This window comes from Cardiocondyla obscurior, linkage group LG03 (genome assembly GCF_019399895.1).
Source record: "Cardiocondyla obscurior isolate alpha-2009 linkage group LG03, Cobs3.1, whole genome shotgun sequence".
Lineage (NCBI taxonomy): Eukaryota > Metazoa > Arthropoda > Insecta > Hymenoptera > Formicidae > Cardiocondyla > Cardiocondyla obscurior.
The window spans coordinates 1495148-1516233 of record NC_091866.1 but is presented as its reverse complement, the minus strand read 5'-3'; the positions used below and the strand labels follow the sequence as shown (position 1 = coordinate 1516233).

The following is a 21086-nucleotide window of genomic DNA, read 5'->3' as shown; positions in this document are numbered from 1 at the left end:
TCGCGGGCTAGCTGAACTGCATCGAAAGTTCGCACGTGAATAAATATTCGCGACATGCGCCCTGATACTCGCCGGTGAGCACAATAACTCATCAGTACCCGCTGCAGTATTGGAAAATTCTTTTCGGCGGATAAATACGTGCATATTGCCGAATACGAGATAACGCAACGTTCGAGCCCGTGCTATGCATTTAGGATGTTCCGCCGATTGAAAAGATCTTTAAACCTCGCAAACGCGTTACTGGAAACCGTCGTTTTCTTGATTCCCTCCCTCTCCCTCCTCACCCCCCTCAGTCAGGACGTTCTTTTAGCGAGAGTAAATAAGTAACAGGATACAAAGAACGGTCTGGAACTTTATCGAAGGAGCACTCAAATCTGTCTTCTCCTCTCTGAAAAGCAGGCTTCTGTAGAACAATGTCCACGGAAAAGCTGCAGCTTTAAAACTCGGAATGAAAGGTTCGGCTAAACAAAAAGTCCTTCAAATATGTTTTTATGCTTCCTTATATAAAGCGTCGTGGGCGCTAATTATTATATTCCGAGCTAGCGGACTTCAGAATCGATTATTTAATCCCGGCTTCAACTTTCTTTATCTGTAATTATCGTATCGTATTAATAAATAAATTGCGTTAAACTATTATATGACTCGCTCCATAAATAACTCCGGTGGGGTACATATTTTACAAATTGTAAAATTATGTGATTAGATCAATTGAATGCGTTTGCATGTCTGAGGTGATTAAATTTAAAAAAATTTTATATAAACGTAAAGGTTTACGTCACGAAGGGACAATTTTACTTTCGGCGACGAAATGCATTATGTAACTCCGCGTGAGATGACGCGATGAGCATTACACTCGAGACCTGGGAGTGTCCGACTGAACCGCGTTTCCTTGAAAATTCGGGGTGTGCGCGTTGGCTGCAACGAGATCCTGCCGATGTCCGATGTCCCGTATTGTAGGGATATTGCCGGATTCGCGAACGGAAGTACCAGGAAGGAACGGCGAACGTTATCAGAAGGTGGGACCAGACGTCGCGCAGACGAGGAAGATAAAGAAGAGGTGGAGGCGGACGAATGCACATGGCGCCGAGTTCGAAAGTGGCCGCGGGATGCTGCTCGGGGCGAGATATCCTCCGCGTCGAGGGCGGGAAGGGTGGCGAGCGATGCGGTGGCACGAAGGAGAGAGAAATGTGTGCGGAGCGAAAATAGGAGCTGTTTCCGCGGGTTCTTCCTTTAGAGGATCTCACACGGACGCGCACGTGCACGAGGAGCGCACACATAGACCCCGGGGATGAGAATGACGCGAGAGAAAGAGCGCAGGGAAACTTGGCACGCGTCTGGCATACGGCACTGCCCGTTAAAACCTGCGATGGTAGACACCAAACGTTATTCCGCACACGGCTTTCACGCTCGGAGGCACATACTCAGTGTCTGGGAAAAATAGAAACAGGAGAAAGGATTATGGGAGCGAGAACGAGGATAGTAGCCGCCCTCCGATAGAGCTCCGCGCCACGGTCGTTTAGCACGTTCTTGTGCTCCGCGCGAAAATTGGAAAGCACTGGGGCACGGTGTGCACTTTCGCCGTAATTTTAAATGGGCGCCTAAAACTGGAGCGCGCGCGCCTCCCCCACTGAACCGCTCTACCCCTGTCTTTTCATTTTCTCGAACGAAACGGACGTGCACGCCCGGCGGTTTGCGGTTCCGACTTACAGCTCGGTAACGTCGTATCGAGGCCGCACCGCGAGAATCGTGGAATTTTATTCGCACAGTCGATCCCGTCTGCAAGGTAACCAATTTGAAACTCCGTTGTTGCTGCATAATGCATCTCGTATCGCGATGATTTCTCTAGAGCACCCCGGCATCCGCTTCATCCGTAAACAAACGTAACATCGTAATTTATATTGCAATTTCGACGTTCCAAGTGTAGATTTATTTTTTCTTTTTTATATCAATTTTTATGGGATATAATTTTCTTCTCGTTATACCTTTCTCTCTCCTTTCCTCTTTCTCTCTCGTTACATTTTATGTAATCAATTGCTTTATGAATTCATGCTGGCGCCGCACCGCCTCGTGCTTATATAATTATCGGCGTTCGCGTTCGAATGGATATATTTGATTAAATGAAAATCTCGCACATAATTGGAACAGTTGCGTTGCGCGTAATTACCGCAACGATTGACGATCCGGCGGATGAAATTTTCCACGCGCGAGGAGCTGTAGAATCAACCGGCTCCCACCGCGGATCGATCGTTCTTTCGCGTATACTTTTTGGCGCTTCCCGCTTCGCGATCAATGATTATTACCTACAACTTCTCCGTCGCCGCAGCCAACAAAGTGATTTCACCTTTTCCCGCTTCGCGTAACGAGCATCGAGACTCCCGATAATTGCGGGATACCCGGCGCGGTTGCGGTAATTGCGCCTGCTGCAGTTTCCGCCTGTTTTTCTTTTTTGCCGGGCCGACCGAGGGGCCAGAGAAGGAAGGAAGGGAACGACGGAGGCGGACTGCGGAATCACGCACGCGGAGACGCCACGCGTACGTGGCGTTTCCTTCGGCGTACGTTCACATCGAAGGCTGTAATTCCCGCGATGCGCCCGGTATTACTGCCATCAAACGCGTCATCACGATTGCGTGCGTATATGGCGACGATTATTTAGTAATCTATAAATCATGAGGTGGGAACCGAGGCAAGACCCGACATTAGACCCGGGCAAATGATCTGCCGTCCGACGAAGGTTCAGTGCCGCGCGATAATTGAGATCGCGCGGCGAGGTTGTTCATCCCTCCACCCTTCTCTCTCTTACTCCTTCTTCCTCCTCGCTCCTCGATCGCAGCTGGCGCGATATCGCGATTGTAAATTACAATCCCGCGCGTTTGCGCTTAAAAAAAAAGAAAAAAAAGAATAACTACGAGCACCGCGGAATAAGCATACCGAGGCCGGCAATTTATTTTCGGGATCTTGCTTGTTTTCTACTACTTAACGTCGCGGCCGTATTTTTTTTTTTTCCGCTTACGTATATATATATCTTCATCGTGAAAAGTACCCTAAGATGAAAAGGGGAGAATCTTGTAACGTGCGACCAACGCATCGAATCAGAATTTTTAGCTCTTGGACGCAATGAATGCAGCATAATTCACACACTGCAGCGATCCCATGATTATAGATCTTGCGAAGTCACGCTTTCGTGGGAAATATTTTGGTACCGATATCCGATATTTCAAAGAGTGCTTGGCTGCGATACGCTAGTACTTGACTTTAATGCACGACGTCCATAATCGCCGGGCTAAAGTAGAACCAGGTTGACCGACATGCAAGTCATTACTCCCACGATCGAGAGATTATTTTTTTTTCTCTCTTTTTTTTCACTACTTAGTGCCACTGGAGGACCATAAAATTATATCGCGGCGTTGTGTCGTGTGAAGGCTGTCAGTCGTAAAAAAAAAAACCCGAGTTTAGCACGAAAAGGGAACTATAGAGGAAAGAAACAAAATCACTTGACGTGTTTCATCATTTTAGAAATATCTACGTATACAACGGCATTATTTTAACCAAGTACAATGTGAAACTAATTTATTAACTTTCTATTTAAAAAAAAGGTGTAGAGATTTTAACGTTACCGCGTTTACCGCGACCCCGATTGATTCTCCCGTTTGGCTCGCTTCGTGTCGCGAAGTTAAATGTCCATTTTATTTTATTATTTTATAAATTTTAATTACTATTTTAATTACTATGATTTTTCCGCGGGCAACATATTTTTTTTCCCTAAAACGCTTCATAAATTCTCTCTGCGTAAAGTACCGTATAAAACATATGCGCATATCCGTAGTTCGTTGTCCGAAAATTATTAAATGTAAAACAGGTTTCTTTGACGTAGAAGAAGCAAATAACGTGCGCGATGCGTACACTCCGTAATACCTAGTTTTATAAAATGCAGAACATATTAAGGGAATAATACAAGGCTGAAAAGTAGCGTGATATTTTCTATGACACTTTTGACGGTACGATATCGCGATAACAAAGACCTCAATGTACGACAAGTACGACGTGATGCAGAAAGAATACGAGCGATAAAAACTGTCAAGTTTTTATCACTGTTGTGCACAATGATAATTAGTTTTTACAGCCTTTTTCGTTTCAAATGATATCATTTTTAAGGATTGCAACAATACTGATTGCCAGGCTTTTACATGTTACGCGTGCGTGTATATACATACATGCATAAGTATATGTGTGTATGTGTATATACATATATATATATATACACATCCTCGTAACTCATAAGAGAGAGATTAATGTCTCCGGCGGAACTCGAGAACTGTAAAGCTTCGCTACAGAACTGTTCTGTTCTATGCGAAAGCTGTTATTCGCGGAGGAAACAGACGCAAGGATCGTGATGCGACTATAGAGCGTCGTAAAGAGGAGTTTAAAGCATCCCGCACTCTACGAGGAAAATTCAAGATTTCTTGCCGCGACCGAATGCGCCGTGAAGGCTCCGGTTACAATGATTTTTAAAATACGTTCTTGGGTAAATACGAGGACGGGACAAAAACCGCTCTTTAGTGCCGTGAATTTTTACGATGATCTACATATAATCCGAGCGAAGATGCGCGTGAACAGCGAAAATGGAACTTCTTTGTTTGCACATCCATTTCAGCCATCGAGTCGTAACGTCCGCGCTGCAAACAGCTTATACGCGTTTTTATATTGCGCCATTTATTATCCTATAAAGCGAGGACTCGGATACCTCGCACAGCTCAGGTCTCTTTTCTGTACAATAAGCCATTTACATAATTTAATAATTTGCCCTGTTTTTTGTTTTTTTGTTTTTATTTTATTTTATTTTTTTAATGATAGCAATGAATGTAACAAGAAATATCAGGTACAATTGTAACATCCGGCCACGTGAATTAAATTAAATTCTTTGTAACTCGAACTAAAGATTCCGCGATTACGTAAATACTTGAATGAGAAATATTCGTAACCAAGAATACTTATCAGTCAGCTTTCCTTCACTTTTACTTTTGGAAATTAATTCATCGCGTGATATATTCACACATTGTGCGTTTACATAAATAATAAGTAATTTTACATGTTATCTAAAGGACAAATTTAAAGCTAAATTTATTTTTCAAATATGGGATGCATAAGTAGATTATCGTCGGCTTTAGCTGGTTGCTGATATATAATTTGTTGTCGCGACGCCTTATAAATCGGCTTTGCTTAATCAGGGTAAATTGATGATATACATAATTTGTTGCGAGATCAATAAGCGGAATTAAAAATCATAATAATTGATTGGATCGCGGTAATATTTGAAGGAAGAAGAATGTTGTAATAACTCGTAAGTACCACAAAATAACGGCCTCATGCTAATAAAGCACCGAAAACAAATTACGAATTAATTAACTGCCAGCTCGTAATTACGAACCATAAATCTCATAGGTTTGAGCCGTCGACAATTTTATTTTTGCCTTACGTGAAATTAAAATGTATTTGTGATGATAATTTTGTGAAATTTATGAATAAATGCAAGACCGCTCGAATGAAGCGGTTGAAATAGATTGATGCTGGGTATGCAATAATTTTTTTTTTCACCGCGCCGCGACAGCCAGGTGGCAAAAGTTGTAGTTAGTAAAAGTCACGGCGTAATGGCTATGGTAATTAGCAGAGATTAAGCACGCGATTGGTAAATAAACTCGATTCGACGCCGACCCGTATACCTCGCCGGTGAATAGTCTTTGATTATCTTTCGGGGACATAATGATTTATCTAAGTCTATTAGGCAAGAGACTGAACTATCGATTCTTCGTCGCAACGGCTTGAATAACATTTTTCATCCGTACGCGATAACCGCACGTACTTCACTCGGCCAGTGAAAGGTCTACTTTAAAAATCGAAGCCTCGCGTATAATATACCCGCAGGATTGTATCAAATTATGAATTATTCCTCCTCATCGGGCGTTCCTTGTCCTCTCGCTAGCATTGCACTAATGATCGCTCTTGTCTCCAAACTTGGTCAAACTGCTGATTAGAAAATTTTTATTATCGTATAATAATTCGTGGAGTTTCGTTGTACTCGCAGCTTTTTTTTTTTCTTTTTTTTGTTCGAGAAACTTAATGGAAACAAACTTATTGGAACATTTCCGCTTTTTACGTGTCGTTCGTGATCTCATTATCGGGGAAATAATTCAGCGACATCGAAGTATTCTCGTTATCAAGTATATATGTGTATATATGTATATATATGTAGATAGTGTATGACCGATCACGTCTTGACGCAAATTGGAGCACTTATCTACATGGTAGTTACGAATATGACAAATGAATTCGGCTTCTACGTCTCGTCGTTACGTCTTAAATGTATTTTCTACGCGTGTCGCGCGGCCCGACGTCAGCCGAGGGTCCCTCTCGTCATCGTCTATATCAATTTAGCTTCGAGTATCTCCAACTTTAAGATCCATTATTATTGTTGAAAACACGGCCGTGTTTAATATATAATCAAACTCTAGGCCCCTTTCCATTAAGTCATTCGACTACGCTTACGTAAATTAAGCCCGCTCGCCTTGTATACACCTCGAGAATACAGACGAAGAAACTTTTATCATTTTACAAACGCTTCGACGTCTCTCGCGCATTATTTCTTTCAGATCTCTTTTCTCGAAGCCAGTATATCAAAGAATCACCATTCATCCATTATACCAACAAGCAGCGTTCACGTAATACGCAATTAATATTAAACCGTTTGAAAGACTACTTTGTCGAGAAAGTACTGCCTCGGGCGTCATCGCTATTTCTGCAATAATCGCGTAGAGCTATAATTTTAAAGCACACGGTTGCGATAACGTTCGTTTTATCGTCTGATTAATAGCACTGAAAGAAAGAAAAAAAAAAAGAAAGAGCAGAATAACAAACAACTCACGATTCGATTAGTTTAACCAGCTTCAGGCGGCTAATTATACGTCTTAAATCTCGAATGTTATCGCCGTTCCATACGAATTACCGTAAATCTACTCCCGATCAAGCGTAATGAGTATTTCCTAAATTTTTATGTAACCCGATACATTACCATGTAAGCTCTACTCTTCTCTTACTCGTAATTTAATAACATCACATATATGCATACCAAAAGTGTTATACGTTTATCAGCACTCGTTACAGTTTATATGATTATTCGGCTATTTTTGTCAGAGTAGATGTTTGAACGCATATCTTTTCAGTATGTCTCATCGTTCGGTAACGTATTGGCGGCTATCATCTGAGGAAAAAATAGCCGCGTACGCTTCGCCATTGAAATAACGCTGTATTTCATCTCATGATGGCGAGCGGAGCCGCGAAGAAGAAAAATAGAGATCAGAGAGAAGCGGAGGAAAGAAAAGAAGAAAAAAAAAAGAAAAAAAAAATAAATAAAATCCGTTAAATTTACGTCGTCAATAAAAAGGAAAATAAACGTGGCGTCCTGCGCGCGTTCACCCAAGGCGATCATCTTCGAGATTCAGAGCCCTCCCGCGCATTCGTGGAAACGAGAAGATTACTTATTTATGGTTTCCCCGCGCGGTAAAGGAAGATAGAACGAGAGCGCGCGCTCGCGTATGTTTGATGTTGCCTCCAATCGTACAGTTAACGAGAGTAACCGTTGATGGATTCGTTTTCCACGTAGATTATTTATTACCTCGATTCCCTTTAACGATCCCTACGGAGAAGCGACGTGGGCGTTTAGAATTCATCACGACCGATAGGTACACGTCATGGCCCGCGTGTCCACGCCGTAAGAGACGGCGTCGTCCATCAGCTGGGCCGTAGCTGTCATTAAGCGTGCGTCAAAGTGCGACGGATACACGCCGCTCGTATAATAACGATCGTGCGGCGTGCTCGCGAGATCGCGCATCGATAGCACGGCTCTTTCGCGAAAAATAGACATTACGTGGATTCAACGAGCGCGCGGTTCCATCGATCGACGGCCCCGGGAAAACATTCGAAATTATCTTTACGAGGCGATCGTGTATTACAGTGAATGACGCCCGCCGCGAACTTCAACGCGGCGGCCTTGCCCGCACGGTTATCCGTGCCACGGGCAATTTCCGCCGCGGGTCCACCAATTAGTCGGGTAATAATTTTCCCGCCTCGGCTCTCGTAACGCCGTATCAGTAACCTCATCCGCAATGCAAATTTTTTTTTTTTTTCCGCCAATAACGTACGCGCGCGAGTTATCCCACGGATTTCGTCCCGGTGCGAGGCCACCGCGTCAACACTCCATACGTTCGTCCCTCTGCGTTTTCTCTAAATATCGCCGGAGAACGCGATAAGCTATAATAGCTATATTATTGGGACGACTTAGTGCCGCGATTGTTATCCGCGTTAATACACTCGCCGGTTCTGCCTTCGTCGTCGTCGTCGCCAACGCCAACGACAAAGAGGAAACGATCCGCCCTCGGTGTCTTCCATTTTCCGTCGTCTTTACTCGCCCTTTGCTCCCCTCGTTCCTACGAACTTGCGGAAAATGTATGATACGCCCACTCGTGGAGTTAAACCGCTATTTTTCTTGTGATAAATGAAATTGTTTCACGTGCGGCGCTTGTCACGCCCGCGGACGTTCCGCAAGTTTGCGCGGATCTCCCTCGAGTTTCCCTTCCGGACCGCTTGAAAACTTCTCCCAGGATTAAATGAGATCGAAAGAATGTGCCGCGCCGGCTTTACGATCCGTAGAATCGTTTCTTATAACGAAAAGATGTCTTAATTGTGCAAAACGCGTACGATTTATAAATGTCGCCTCGTGGATCACCGTTAAATCATATTATGCTAAGCGCATTTGCTAATTACGATCGAGACAGAAATTAACAATCTAAATTAATAGGCTTGCATTATTATTTACAATAAAGCAAATCAATATTAGAATATAAAGTAAAAATTCGAAACAAAAAAAAACATATTATAAATAATTCTAAGTTACATTTGCTTAACGAAGTTGATATTAAGAATAACGGGCTTTAGATTTCACGTTGTTCTTTTTACTAATGTACGCGAAAGTACTTTATTACACCACCGAGAACGAAGGCAAGTGCAAGGCGGAAGGGGCGACTGCGCTCAGCGTATGTTTGTTCATCGCGTTTCTCATATCGACCCGGCTATCGCTCCGCCGAAAGTTGGCTGATATTCTAATTTCAGATTCCGAGCGTTCAAGCACGATTGCTCCGGATCCTTCGGCAAACACTTCGCACGTTCACGCAATATCTTCGCGGAGTTCGGTAGCGGAGACCCCGGAATCGCGCGTGCGCTCCCGCGTAGCCGCTTTGAACATGTCACCCCGTTCGACGATCCGTTTTCTCGGCCACTCTCCGTCTTTCCTCTATCGTCGAAGTGTCGGCGCTTTATAGTCCAGGACGGAAATCCGTGGACTTTGAGATTGGCCGACCCTGTTGCGATCAGACGTCGAGCGACGAAATACTAGCGTGGTGATCGATGGGATCCCTGGGAGCGATCGCTCTTGAGGCACGATGCTTCTTCTCGAGAAGCGATCGAGAAGTCCGATGAGACGTCAGGGAACGCGCTGTCGCGGAAAGATAGCTTCAACGTCACTGTCATGAATGAAAGAAAGAGAGAGAGAGAGAGAGTGGAGGATGAGAAGGTAGTCAGCTCATTAAAACGCGATATCTCCATCTACATGTAAATCTAATCGAGCAGACAAAACCGTAGCAGCATCAAACCACCGTTAACCACTGTCTATCCTATCACAGACGAGAGTGGCGGGACTTAAGCTCGGATGCGAGCTCGCCTTTAACCAGTCAGCGTGTACATCACCGCTAGATTCTCGTGTAATGAGATCTAATCCCGGTGTTTTCTTGTCTATGAAAATCGCATTACGTTTTACCTACCTTAACAATATTTCACGTAAGATACCTTGTTAAAAGCTCAAAGATTGTATATACATAGTCAGGCTCTGTGTTCTTGCGGGTTAAGTAGCTCATTATTCTTTGTCGTCGGAAAAAGGTCTTGAAATTTATAACACTTTTGTCGATATATCAAATGCGTTTTGTACCCGAATTTAACTCGCTTTCACTGTGATATTTAATTAAATTAAATTTCACAAATTAAAATTAAAATTATGATAAAGTAAAAAAAAAATTGATTAGAAATTAGAATAAAAAATATATTACCGAAGCGCTTAAAATAAAATTAGATTTTTATTCAATGAAATAAAAAGTTTTTTTATATTAAATTTATCTCTTTTTTTTTTGCAGTACCGATCATCGCCATTGAGGGTGTAATTGGAAACAAGGTGCAGCTTCCTTGCGATATTCGTTCCATGAATAACGATGAAATCAGCATGGTATTATGGTACAAAGAAGGCAAGAACGAACCGATTTACAGGTAAGATGGTTTCATTGATTGCTTTAAAATTTCGAAGTTCTTAAACTTACATTTATACTGTAGGGTAAAAAAAAAAAAAAAATAATTTTTTGCTTGCGTAGAGAAAAATACTTTTTATTTGATATAATATCGGAGAGAAATGCATTGAAAAATCTTCTCGAAAAAGAAGTCATCCATATCGCCTGTAAAACGTACCTCCTCGGAGAAATCAAAAAGAAATGAGTCCAAGTACTCGACTCCGGGAAATTTCTCCCGTTATTTTCCACCGCGGAGCTCATTCGGTACTCGGGTCGTCGTTTCGCTTCCGCGACCCGTGAAATTTTGCATGCAGAATAGCCGGCGCGCCGTCGAGTAGGACTACCGCGGGAAGGACCGACGTTAGAATCGGGTGGATCATATTTAAGAAATGTAATAAGGTGTAAGATATGTGCGTGGAGGTGGGCGATGCGTCTAGCCTCGCCGGCGGAAGGGCGGCGGTAAGTGTATGCGGGGAGACGTCAGGGATGCCGGAGCCTATGCTTAACGCGGAAGGGTCGTCGCTTGTTGTAAAGTCAGGTTAATCCTCGCCACGACGAGGAACTTTAAATTTAAAGGCAGCCGCCGTACTAAAACGTCTCCCTCTTGGCCTCGCTAACGTTCCTTAACATTGGTCCTTCGCTTCATGGGACCCTCCTTTGCAGTAAAATATTTATTGCGTGACATCGTGCCCGCTTATCGTATACGTACGGCAGACAGTTAAGGAAAGGAAACTGCGCGGCTACACGAGCATGATCGCGCATAGCTCTCTTCTACGTATTCCGTCCTAGCACGTGTATTCAATGCTCCCGCTCGTGATAGGAGTAACTCATGTGACGTGCATATCATCTCATCAAGATTTCCTCGCGCTATTCCTCGCGCGTAACTTATTCAAGAAGGAAACGGCACTTCTTCTCCTTTCTCTTTGGTTAATTTTATTGATTCAACAAGACCCTCATAATCCTTCAAGATGATTGAATCTCTTCTTCGGTTATCTATATCGGCGCTGAGTTCATCTAGTTTTTCATTTACTTAGAGAATGGGCGGGCGGAGGGAAAAGCTTAAACGATTGACTGCATTCTTCATGATATGAATATTTGTTCGCGATCGTGGATCGAGATCTTTGAGTTTCAATATTACTCTGTAATATCGAACGCTCGGCATCTTGATCGAACAAAACGCCCGGTAATATTTACAATCTCTCGGGCGGTCTTCGCATTTTACCTTAATAGATAACACTTCGCAAAATCGAATCCACTCAATTCCATTCCGCTCCGGCGTTTTCTCCGAGGAAAGTTTCAAGACACTTAGATCCACCGAAGTGACCCGGTGAATTTCTTTCCTCGCGTGAGACTCGAAAGTGATCGATTTTTTAACGGGTGCTCGCTGTAATAGAGAGTGGTAACTAACTAAATAAAAGCCGATGATGGACGCGTTTGCTTGCGGGGACTCGAGTATTGCTCGAGACATCATCCATAATAAGACGTCCGAAGTTTATATTATTTTTCTATCAAAGTTAGCCGATGTAATACGATAATGTACACAAACAAAATTAATTTTCTACACAAAATCTACAAACGTTTTTATCGAATGCTGAGGCTGGTCAGACTGATCGATTGCACTTGGTTATTTCGATATAACGGGCACTACTCGTGCGCGAGTAGATTTCGCGAAGGAAGCACACTCATCTGCGCTCTGCAATCTCCCGAGATAAAGAAAAAACGACTGTAGGCGATGCCTTCCCGGAAAGTCTCGACGAATCAGCCTCTCAAGTCGTGATCGACGAGTCGGGTGAGTAGGCAGGCGAACGATCGATCTTGAGAGTCGTTTCGCCACCGATGAACGTCGGGGGCCGCAGTCAGAAGACCGATATGAGAAAATCGCTTTTCAGGGTTATCGCGCGCGAGAGAAGTCGGTCGAACGTGTTATATCCGCGGCTCGTTCTCGCGCTGGTCGACGGGCTCGTGCGCCCGTACCTTCGGAGGTCTGCCCTCCTCCCAGCGCCCTGTCCACGACAACGAGACGGGCGAACGCGTCACGCGGAAGCGCCCACCTCGTCCACTGGAAGTGCGAAGTGGAAGAATTAAATCGTATTTCAACGTCAATGCCGCGGAAGCGGGCAAGAGGGTGGGATAGCTTTGGGACTACTCAGTCACGAGTGAAAATCCGAACTCCCGTGCAGTCGCGGAACGCAATTTAACTTTTAGTCGCTCACGGGAGGAACAGCGGAGGGATCTAACGCTCGGTATCCCTACTTTCCCCTCCCTCCCCGCCTCTCGGGGTGGCCTCTTTTCTTCCTGTCCTGCGCAGTCTCTTATATATCCCTCGTTCGTCCGTCTAATCCGTCTCCCTTTGCTCCTGCTCTCATCGTAGATGCTTAATATGCAATCACGCACCGGGAACGGCTCCCGTGTGACTCCGTATACAGGCATGCCTGTCCAATAGCCCGCCTTGGATCGTAACTCCGCGAATGATTTCTCGGGGAAGCTGCTGTGCAATGGTAAGGTCGCACGGCGCGAGCGAGCCTTAACATCGTGCGACGAAACGGCGAGCGTAATGTTCTGAATTTAATCTTTTAGTTTGCACCCCAGGTTCATTAAATTTACGCCCGTTTCTAAAGCTTTTTGTTACACGACGAGATAATGGCACGGCAGCCTCGTTATATTTTACACGTTACAAATGCATTAAACGTAATCTAAAATATTACAAAATTGAAATAACGTAAATTATGCCGATTACAATTTTATCGGTTAAATATATTTAATTTAAAAACAATTTGAGGCATTTAACTGGAGATATTTAATCGGCAAGAAATCTTGAAACGGCGTAACGCAATCGCAAATATTCAGGAATATACAGGGAATATTCATTATTTATCCTATAATTAATTCAATCAAAAGCTTTTAATAATGACGCCAGCATACTATCTCAATTGATATGTTGCAATTACATTGCAAATTATGTAATTAAATTGGTACAGTTTTTGGTATATGAATAACGAGCAAAGCGGTAATTACCAACGATAAACTGACTCTTATTACGGGACGCGTATTCAATCGGTATCGTTCTAGTATTCTATGCCTATTAGCGAAAAACGCGGAAATTCCATATTATATAATATCGTGCATTGATAATTAATGGTACAGCGCATATCGTCGCGGTAATATACTCATAATACGAGTCACAACAATTGCAAAACGATAGGATCGTTATGGCTAACAAGTTACTGTAGAAGCTAATCGATTGTTTTAGCTTTGACGTTCGCAACCGCAATCAGTATAACAACGCCCGTCTTTGGTCGTCGCCTCTGGCATTGGGACCAAGAGCTTTTTTTGTCACGGCGACGAATCCAGCTCACCTCAGCATTGATCGGCTGGAGAGTACCGACGAGGGGATCTACCGATGCCGGGTGGACTTCAGAAACTCGCCGACGCGGAAACAAAGGCTGAACTTAACCGTTATAGGTGAGCGCATTGTGTCACGGTGAAACTCAATCAACCAGTGATCACGCAACAATTAAAGTCGGTCCTTTTGATCGGGGCGCGATAATAGAGATCGCGTCAAGTATCGGAGCAAGAACCACGTTCAATCTCGTGCGTGAGTTTTATATGCAGCTTAACGCTGAAATTAATTGTTCGATTCTTCGTGATACGGAAAGTTTAATTTAGATATACGCCCTTCGATATACACGTCTCGTCGTGGGCGCTGACTTACGAACTCGGTACTTTACATTGCATAAATTAATCTCGGCGTAAGCCGCGGTTTGCCTCGCAAACTAGGACCCGCCGCGGTAATATACTTCGTAACTACGACCTGTTTTGCGGCCATTATAACAGTTAATTCTGCTACAACGCCGAAATTCTGTCCGGATTCCACCGCGTCGACCGCACCACGCATCTCTCGCGCCGACTGTCATTTCGCCGTACAAAACGATCGATTAGCATCCGCGTTGGATTCTAACGACGCGTGCATGTTCGTACAGTGCCTCCATCGAAGCCGGTAATATTGGATGGGGCGACGAAGGCCGTTTGGGGCATCGAGAAGCAGTACGACGAGGGGAGTGACGTAAACCTGATTTGCGAGGTTCGTGGTGGCAATCCGCCCCCAAAGCTGACGTGGTATCTCGACAATACCGTGATAGACGAGTCCTATCAGTACGATATCCAGGATGGGTTAACGGTTAACCACTTGGCGTATCCGAAAATAGGGCGACAACACCTCAAGGCGAGGCTGATCTGTCAGGCCAGCAATACGAACTTGGTGCCACCGCAAACCAAATTGCTCATCCTCGATATATATCGTAAGTATTTCATAATATTACTTTATATTTTCCGTAATTTCTTACGTGCAATTTTACGCGCGCTGCTCGCCCTACCTTTCGCTTTTTATAGTCGCGAACTAAATTGGCGCGGCATTAAATTTGCGTTGTCGTAACAATGTACCTCTAATTTATGACGTTACGATAACATTAGCGACATTTGCTTTTCATGCCGACGTCTATTGACCGATTCAACGGGCGCACAAAAATATTCTAGCGTAATTTCGATCGGACGTTACGAAATGGGCGATTGCGTCAGCGTAAATAGCATATTCAAAATAATGTTTTATATAAATAGAAAAGCGCCGAGAGCTTTTCATCGAGTAATAGACCGTGAACGAGAATTAGTGCCGAGTCAGCATGTCGAGCATTACCCGCAAAAAAAAAAAAAAAAAAAAAAAATAAAGGCTCCTCCTGGCAATGCTCAAAACGAATTTCCGATTACTCTAATATACGTTCATATTGAATGAAGATCAAGAAACGTTCCGCTTGCGCGATCTACTTTGTCGATCTTTGAAATATTGCATGCTCGTTACAATGATGCTTTTTAAACATGTTTTTACGGGAGTCGCGATCTATCAAACGGGCAGCATAACTAGTTCAAATTGCTCGCGAGTCGAAAAACTTGTGGATAAAAACTTGTTAGTATTGTTACTAAGCACTTCATAAACTAACGTACTGATACCTCGAAATGATGTAGCACCGCGGTAGGAAACTACGTTTACGTATCGTTACGAAGCGGCTGTGTCGCGTTACGTTCTTGCTTCCGACAATCATTTCGCAATGGGATGTAACAAATTATTGTTTACATTTTCTAACATTTCGCTATATATAACGCGGCCCGTTAAACGCGTAAACGTGCCCGGCGGACGCAAAGTGCTGCATATACGTAGTTCCATGCAATCATTAATGTAAGTACGCAATTATCGCGTGCATAACGAGCTACGAGAGTTCTCCATTTGCGCGTTGGGTTAGACATGAAACTACCGACAAGTTGACGCACGTATTTCGCGGAAGAAGAAACAAAAAAAAAAAAAATTTAAAAAAATTAAAAAAAAATATTTAACCACGTTTTGTACGCTTCTCTATCCAGAGGACCTTTTCCTGAATGACCGTTCATTTCTTTTTGCCGCGCGACAAGTGTCGCTACTTTTGTAATGAAGTCGCTGACCTTTAAACGCGTTAATAGAATGCTAGCCGCGAATGCATGCAGGCGTGTGAATTATAATTCATTTTGACAACCCTCGTTTGTCGCGTACGAAATCTCTCCTCCGGTCAGTCTTGCAGGCTTCGCGTTTCGTATAGAGCCGCACCGAGAATAATCTATCGACAGAATCTGACGTCGCCCGTAAGGAAACGAATTCACGAGAACAGTTCGGCGATGGAGACCGATGTAAATCAGCGTTTCCCTTCCATGGCAGCGCGTGGTTTTAGGCAGGCTCACGTACCGTGCACCTCTGGCGAATCGCCCGAACGGTCACACGGCGTACATACATGCACCGGAGGCCTTTTCACGTGGGTCCTATAGCCGGGCCAAGGTATTCACGTGCTGAACCTATTAGTCGTCCGGGTGAGATTGGCCGATGAAGATAACGGTAACGCCTCTCGCAAGACGGATCAGTGAATCGCGTGCCTCTCGGTCCGCAGCTTCGATTCCGTGTTACCTCGTGAGCACTTGGCGTGCGACAGTGCGTCCATGTTCGAAGTGAGCATGTGTCGGCGTACGGTCGATAATCGTGTGACGGAGAACGTCCGTATGGGTGCCTCACGCGTGGGTGACGGGCGACGTAAGACGCCGAGCGCTAAGATATCGCGTAAGTGGCGGCTGGAGAGGGTTCGACTTGTAATGACCCAGTAACGTCGTTCCAAACGGAAGGGAACGAAGAGCCGCGGCGAGGTAGGAAGGAGCTCTATTCGAACCGGCGGCGATAACGTTAATGTAAACACGCGTAAAAGCATTAGTGCTTGACGGAGCTGCAAGAGGCGCTAATTCGTGAGCCGATTGATCTCGCCGATCACACGTTGCACGTGCACACGCCCCCCGGCAGCCTTACGTCGTACGTTATGGGAGAAGCGCGGATTAACTGGGAGATCCGCGATACACACGCCGCACGCTAACTCTATTTCACAGCACGATTAATAATAATAATAAAAAAAACGAAATTGCAAAAAAATCGAAGCTGTCGCTCTCTTATAAAATATTTCTCGGCACGTATCGTTTTTATTGGAAGATAATCTTTAACTAGGACGTTAATTGATCGCTACTTGCTGTATTTCTAATAAAATCATAATTTTATATTTCTCACAAAAATAATAGGTTTCTCTTGTAAGTCGTCGTTTTTATTTCAAACTTATTATTCCAACAATTCTTATGTAAAAGAGCGGATGTTTTATATTTGCTCGCGTAGCTCTTCTTTTTTTTCGAATTAAATTGACATTCACTTTTGTTTCAAAGAATTATTATACATTAGTTAATTATGCAGGAAAGCAGTTCGCATGAACATAATCCTATATCAAGCATAAATGATGAGACAATATGCGTGTAACTAGACGCGGGCATACTCTTGTATATATTTGAATACATATATTACAACTCACGAGTGATGCCTATTAATTCATACATTGCAATGCACACCGAATTCGACGGGGAAATAATAGCAATTCATTCTTAATTACTGTCATATAAATCGGCTTAAAACTTTAATGAGCTATTAAACGCCTTTGAACAATAAATTATCTTCCTTATCAAGATTTAACTTCTCGCATTTGAAGTTTATCTCAAATTGGGTGAGATTGATGGAACGAGATTCCGTCTCCCGCGGTAAAGACCAAAGATATAAGTTCGCGATCGCTTTTTAATATAAAAAAAAAAAAGTAATGAAAAAAATATATTAAAAAAAATTAATTTGATATTCTGTGACACAACGACAGATAAATTAAGGACTAAGGCACTCGTAATAGCGTGCATTTCGTAACAGCGTCGTGTCGCTGCGGGACGAGATTCGATCGCAGCGAGAATGCAAGGAATAAGTGAGTGGGCACGAAATGCGTGACGCGGCTGGCGTGACGAAAGCTTTCGGAGTGGTCCGGAGTATCTGTGGCGTAGCATGCAAATGCGCTTTGCTCATAAATTTTTTGCAAGGATGAAACAAACAGTCGGCGGGTTTTTCGCGCGGTGCTTGGCAATTCGTGCCGCCGGGTAAGAATTAAAGTCGACATCAATGTGATAAACGGCCCGCTAGGCTTACCGAGTGCAATCGCGCTAATTCGCGTCCGGTCGTGCGTGCATCGGCGCACGCACGCGGCACACATTTGTGCGCGGTCATACGCGCCGGGGACCTGCTACGCTTGATAATAATTAATAATCCGCGTCCCTCCAGCTAGGTCGCGTTACCATGACGCGGCGCGGACGCCATCGTCATTCATCAGGGAGTTATCTCGGCCCGGTTTTCTCGATAAGAACGAGAGATTTCTACCCGCCGAGGTGCGCTTCTCGTCGTCGACGGGTTCTCGAGGGGGCATTGATTTCGGCCGGCGCCGCGCTTTCTGACAGAGCAGGTGGCCGTTCAGCCGCTTGGAAATAAATGGGGAAGGTGCGAAGAGCGCCGGGTTTGATAAGTGCTCCCGGTCGGGGGCGTCGACTCGTAGGAAATTATTCGAACAAACGATAACGCCACGGTAAACACGCGTGAAACCATTAGGGCTCGGCCCGCAGCGAGCGTTAATTCACGGACGTTTGTTCGCCGATGTACGTAAATGGCATCGCGCCCCGGTGCACTGGCACGATAATACGCGACTAAAACTTGATGAACGCCCATTACGGCTAACGATAAAACCGGAGACTCTTACGCAGGTGCGAAAAACGTACGCCGCCGTGCCCAGTCGTGGCATTAACGTTGCGACATCGACTGACCTGCTGAATTCAACGCGACATTTTACTAGCCGTAAAAATATATAGCCTTCAAGATTTCTTTTATACGGTTTTCAACCATTTTGTTCAAACGTATACTCTTTTCCGTTTGATTATTCGTATGAAGATTTGTGAATTACAGCATTCAGGAAAACGGGAGAGAGAGCGAGTCTAAAGCCAGGCGTGCGAACGCGATATCTAACACGATTGATAGAGTGGAGCAATTTGTCAAAGCTGTCGGCAATCACTGAATTACGAATGACAACAGAACCGCAATGCCGAAGGATTGATTCCACGGGTATCGTAGCAAGAATCAAACATCGCTACTCGCCCAAGCAGTTGCACACCGGCTTTGCGTGCTTTTGCTCTAATTGAACGTCGAAAATAGATACAATCCTTTCTCGTTCCTCGGGGATCGCGAGGCGCGATCGCGATCGACGTACACGCGATGCCCCGACACATCGAGTGATGCCCCGTCGATACAATCTGTGCCGTCGCCGCTATCGGGCCTTCATACGTATTTTAGACCCACCTTGTGCAAAACTAAGCTACCCCTCGAACGTAATCGCGCACTCGACATGTTTTAATTAAAACCTAATCTCCCCCCGGGACATCCGCTCAAAGTGGATTGCGCCGATTCTTTATTGCGTGAGGAACAAAGCGATTCAGACCGTATTATCGCTCGTGGTACTAATCTGATCGAATGGACTCTTGATTATCGGACGAGTGGACGCGGAAGTTGATTATACGAATGAACGAAAGTTTCTATAAGTGCAAACGTACAGATGGATTAGCGTGAGGGTTGTCGGATCTATTCTATTCTAGACGCGGGCAAATATATATATATGTGTATATATATATATATACGCGCGCGCGTCAGGACGAAAGCATAAAGCAAAGCGGAGGAACCAATTTCAGAGTAGTGGCTGCCAACTAATGGCAATTAGGATTGTATGAGTGGCTTGGCCATCGCAACGCATGAGCTCTGCGTTGAAATTTACGAGGGTGACCGTGCGACACCAAAGTCATATTACGAATTGGGTAATTCGATTCGCGGACTCTCCAGGAGTTAGAACGACTCCCTCCTGCGGAAGTTGAACAGTTAAAAATGTATTCGCGACGCGTCAACGCGAGAAGCGAGATTTTAATCTCAATTTCTGAGCGTTTCCATATTGTTTCTTAATTTCTTTTGTTTTTCCGCGAAACTTACCCATATTCAGTTTGCCTGGGCAGAAAATTTCGAAACGATTTCACGAATACATTTCCCGTCTACTCTCGGAAATAGTCCGGCTTCGTCGTTATTCCGACCATTTAATCTTATTTTCGGATTTTTTTCTGGTGCAAAACTGAACGCCATCGCTTTTGTAGTGGCGATCCGAATAAAGTTAATTAAATTAAAATCCGCCATAGTAGAAACTTGGCTATGCACGCGCAGACAATGCTTAACAATATAACTTAATTTATCTTTGTAGCGTGCACCTTTTTTCGAATGAACAAAGAGAGAGAGAGAGAAAGAGAAATAAAAACTTAATAAACTTATAATATAAAAATAAGTTTTTATTTTAGCGCGTATAATAATATGCATCTATCTTTTGAAATAAAAACACATTTATACAATTAATAAATGTGACTAACGTTGCGTGCAAAATGCACTTTTCTTTTGTTTGAAAATTAGGATGTTGCGTTTATTAAATTGTAACTTTTTTTTTTAATAAGTAAAAATGTCTGAAAAATAAACCATTTTATAGCTTACAGTAATTACAGGGAAACAACCACATTTTTTTTTCATTGTTCCAGTAAAACCATTGATAGTTCAAATCCTGACGAAGGAAACGAGAGTTTCAGCCGATAAAAATTACGACGTGGAATGTCGTACGAGCGGTTCACGACCAGAGGCGGTGATTACTTGGTGGAAAGCAAACAAGCCAATCATGAAGACGGCTCAAACCGTAAGTTCGCTATATATTGCATGTAAATTATATGTGAAAAAAAAAGTGCGCCATGGAACGAAATGAAAACAGACATCGTTTTAAAGAAAGAAGGTCGATTAAATGCGGGAGGAAAAGCAAACGTTCGCGGCTACTTAATAAAAAGTTCCTCTCCGAGGCTCTTTTATTTGAAGATGTTAAACGTCGACACTCAATTTGTAACTTTCTCGCGACGAAAGCAAGTTCATAATGCTCTTGTTATAAAATAATAATACGAGTAAAACCGAGAGTCGCCAAACTCATGTATTGGATTCGCGGTGTAAAAATTTTTTTGCACCTCGATATTTCAAGGACATTTCAAACGATATTTCACTTTGATTCGTATTTCACTAAAGGTATTCTATTACAACGTAAAATTGATCGACACCACAAAAAAAAAAAAAAAAAAAAAACACAGAGGAAAATGTATTTTAAATATAAAATGTCGAGTGTCGATCAAATGCTGTGACACTACAATTTAAAAGAACATGGTTAATTCTCGGTTTTGAGTTCA

The 21086-nt window shown here is 43.6% G+C and overlaps 1 protein-coding gene and 1 long non-coding RNA gene across 2 annotated transcripts in view; one reads left to right on the top strand and one right to left on the bottom strand.

The window, feature by feature from the left end:
• Window positions 1-21086, bottom strand: part of LOC139101359 (uncharacterized) — a 203011-nt gene that overhangs the window by 76332 nt on the left and 105593 nt on the right. The window lies entirely within an intron of this gene.
• LOC139101358 (neural cell adhesion molecule 2) overlaps window positions 1-21086 on the top strand; it is a 92032-nt gene that overhangs the window by 47455 nt on the left and 23491 nt on the right. Inside the window, exons 2-5 of the mRNA XM_070654430.1 lie at window positions 10233-10362; window positions 13630-13841; window positions 14360-14677; window positions 20403-20554. Coding sequence (XP_070510531.1) covers window positions 10233-10362; window positions 13630-13841; window positions 14360-14677; window positions 20403-20554 — 812 coding nt within the window. The remainder of the gene's footprint in view (window positions 1-10232; window positions 10363-13629; window positions 13842-14359; window positions 14678-20402; window positions 20555-21086) is intronic.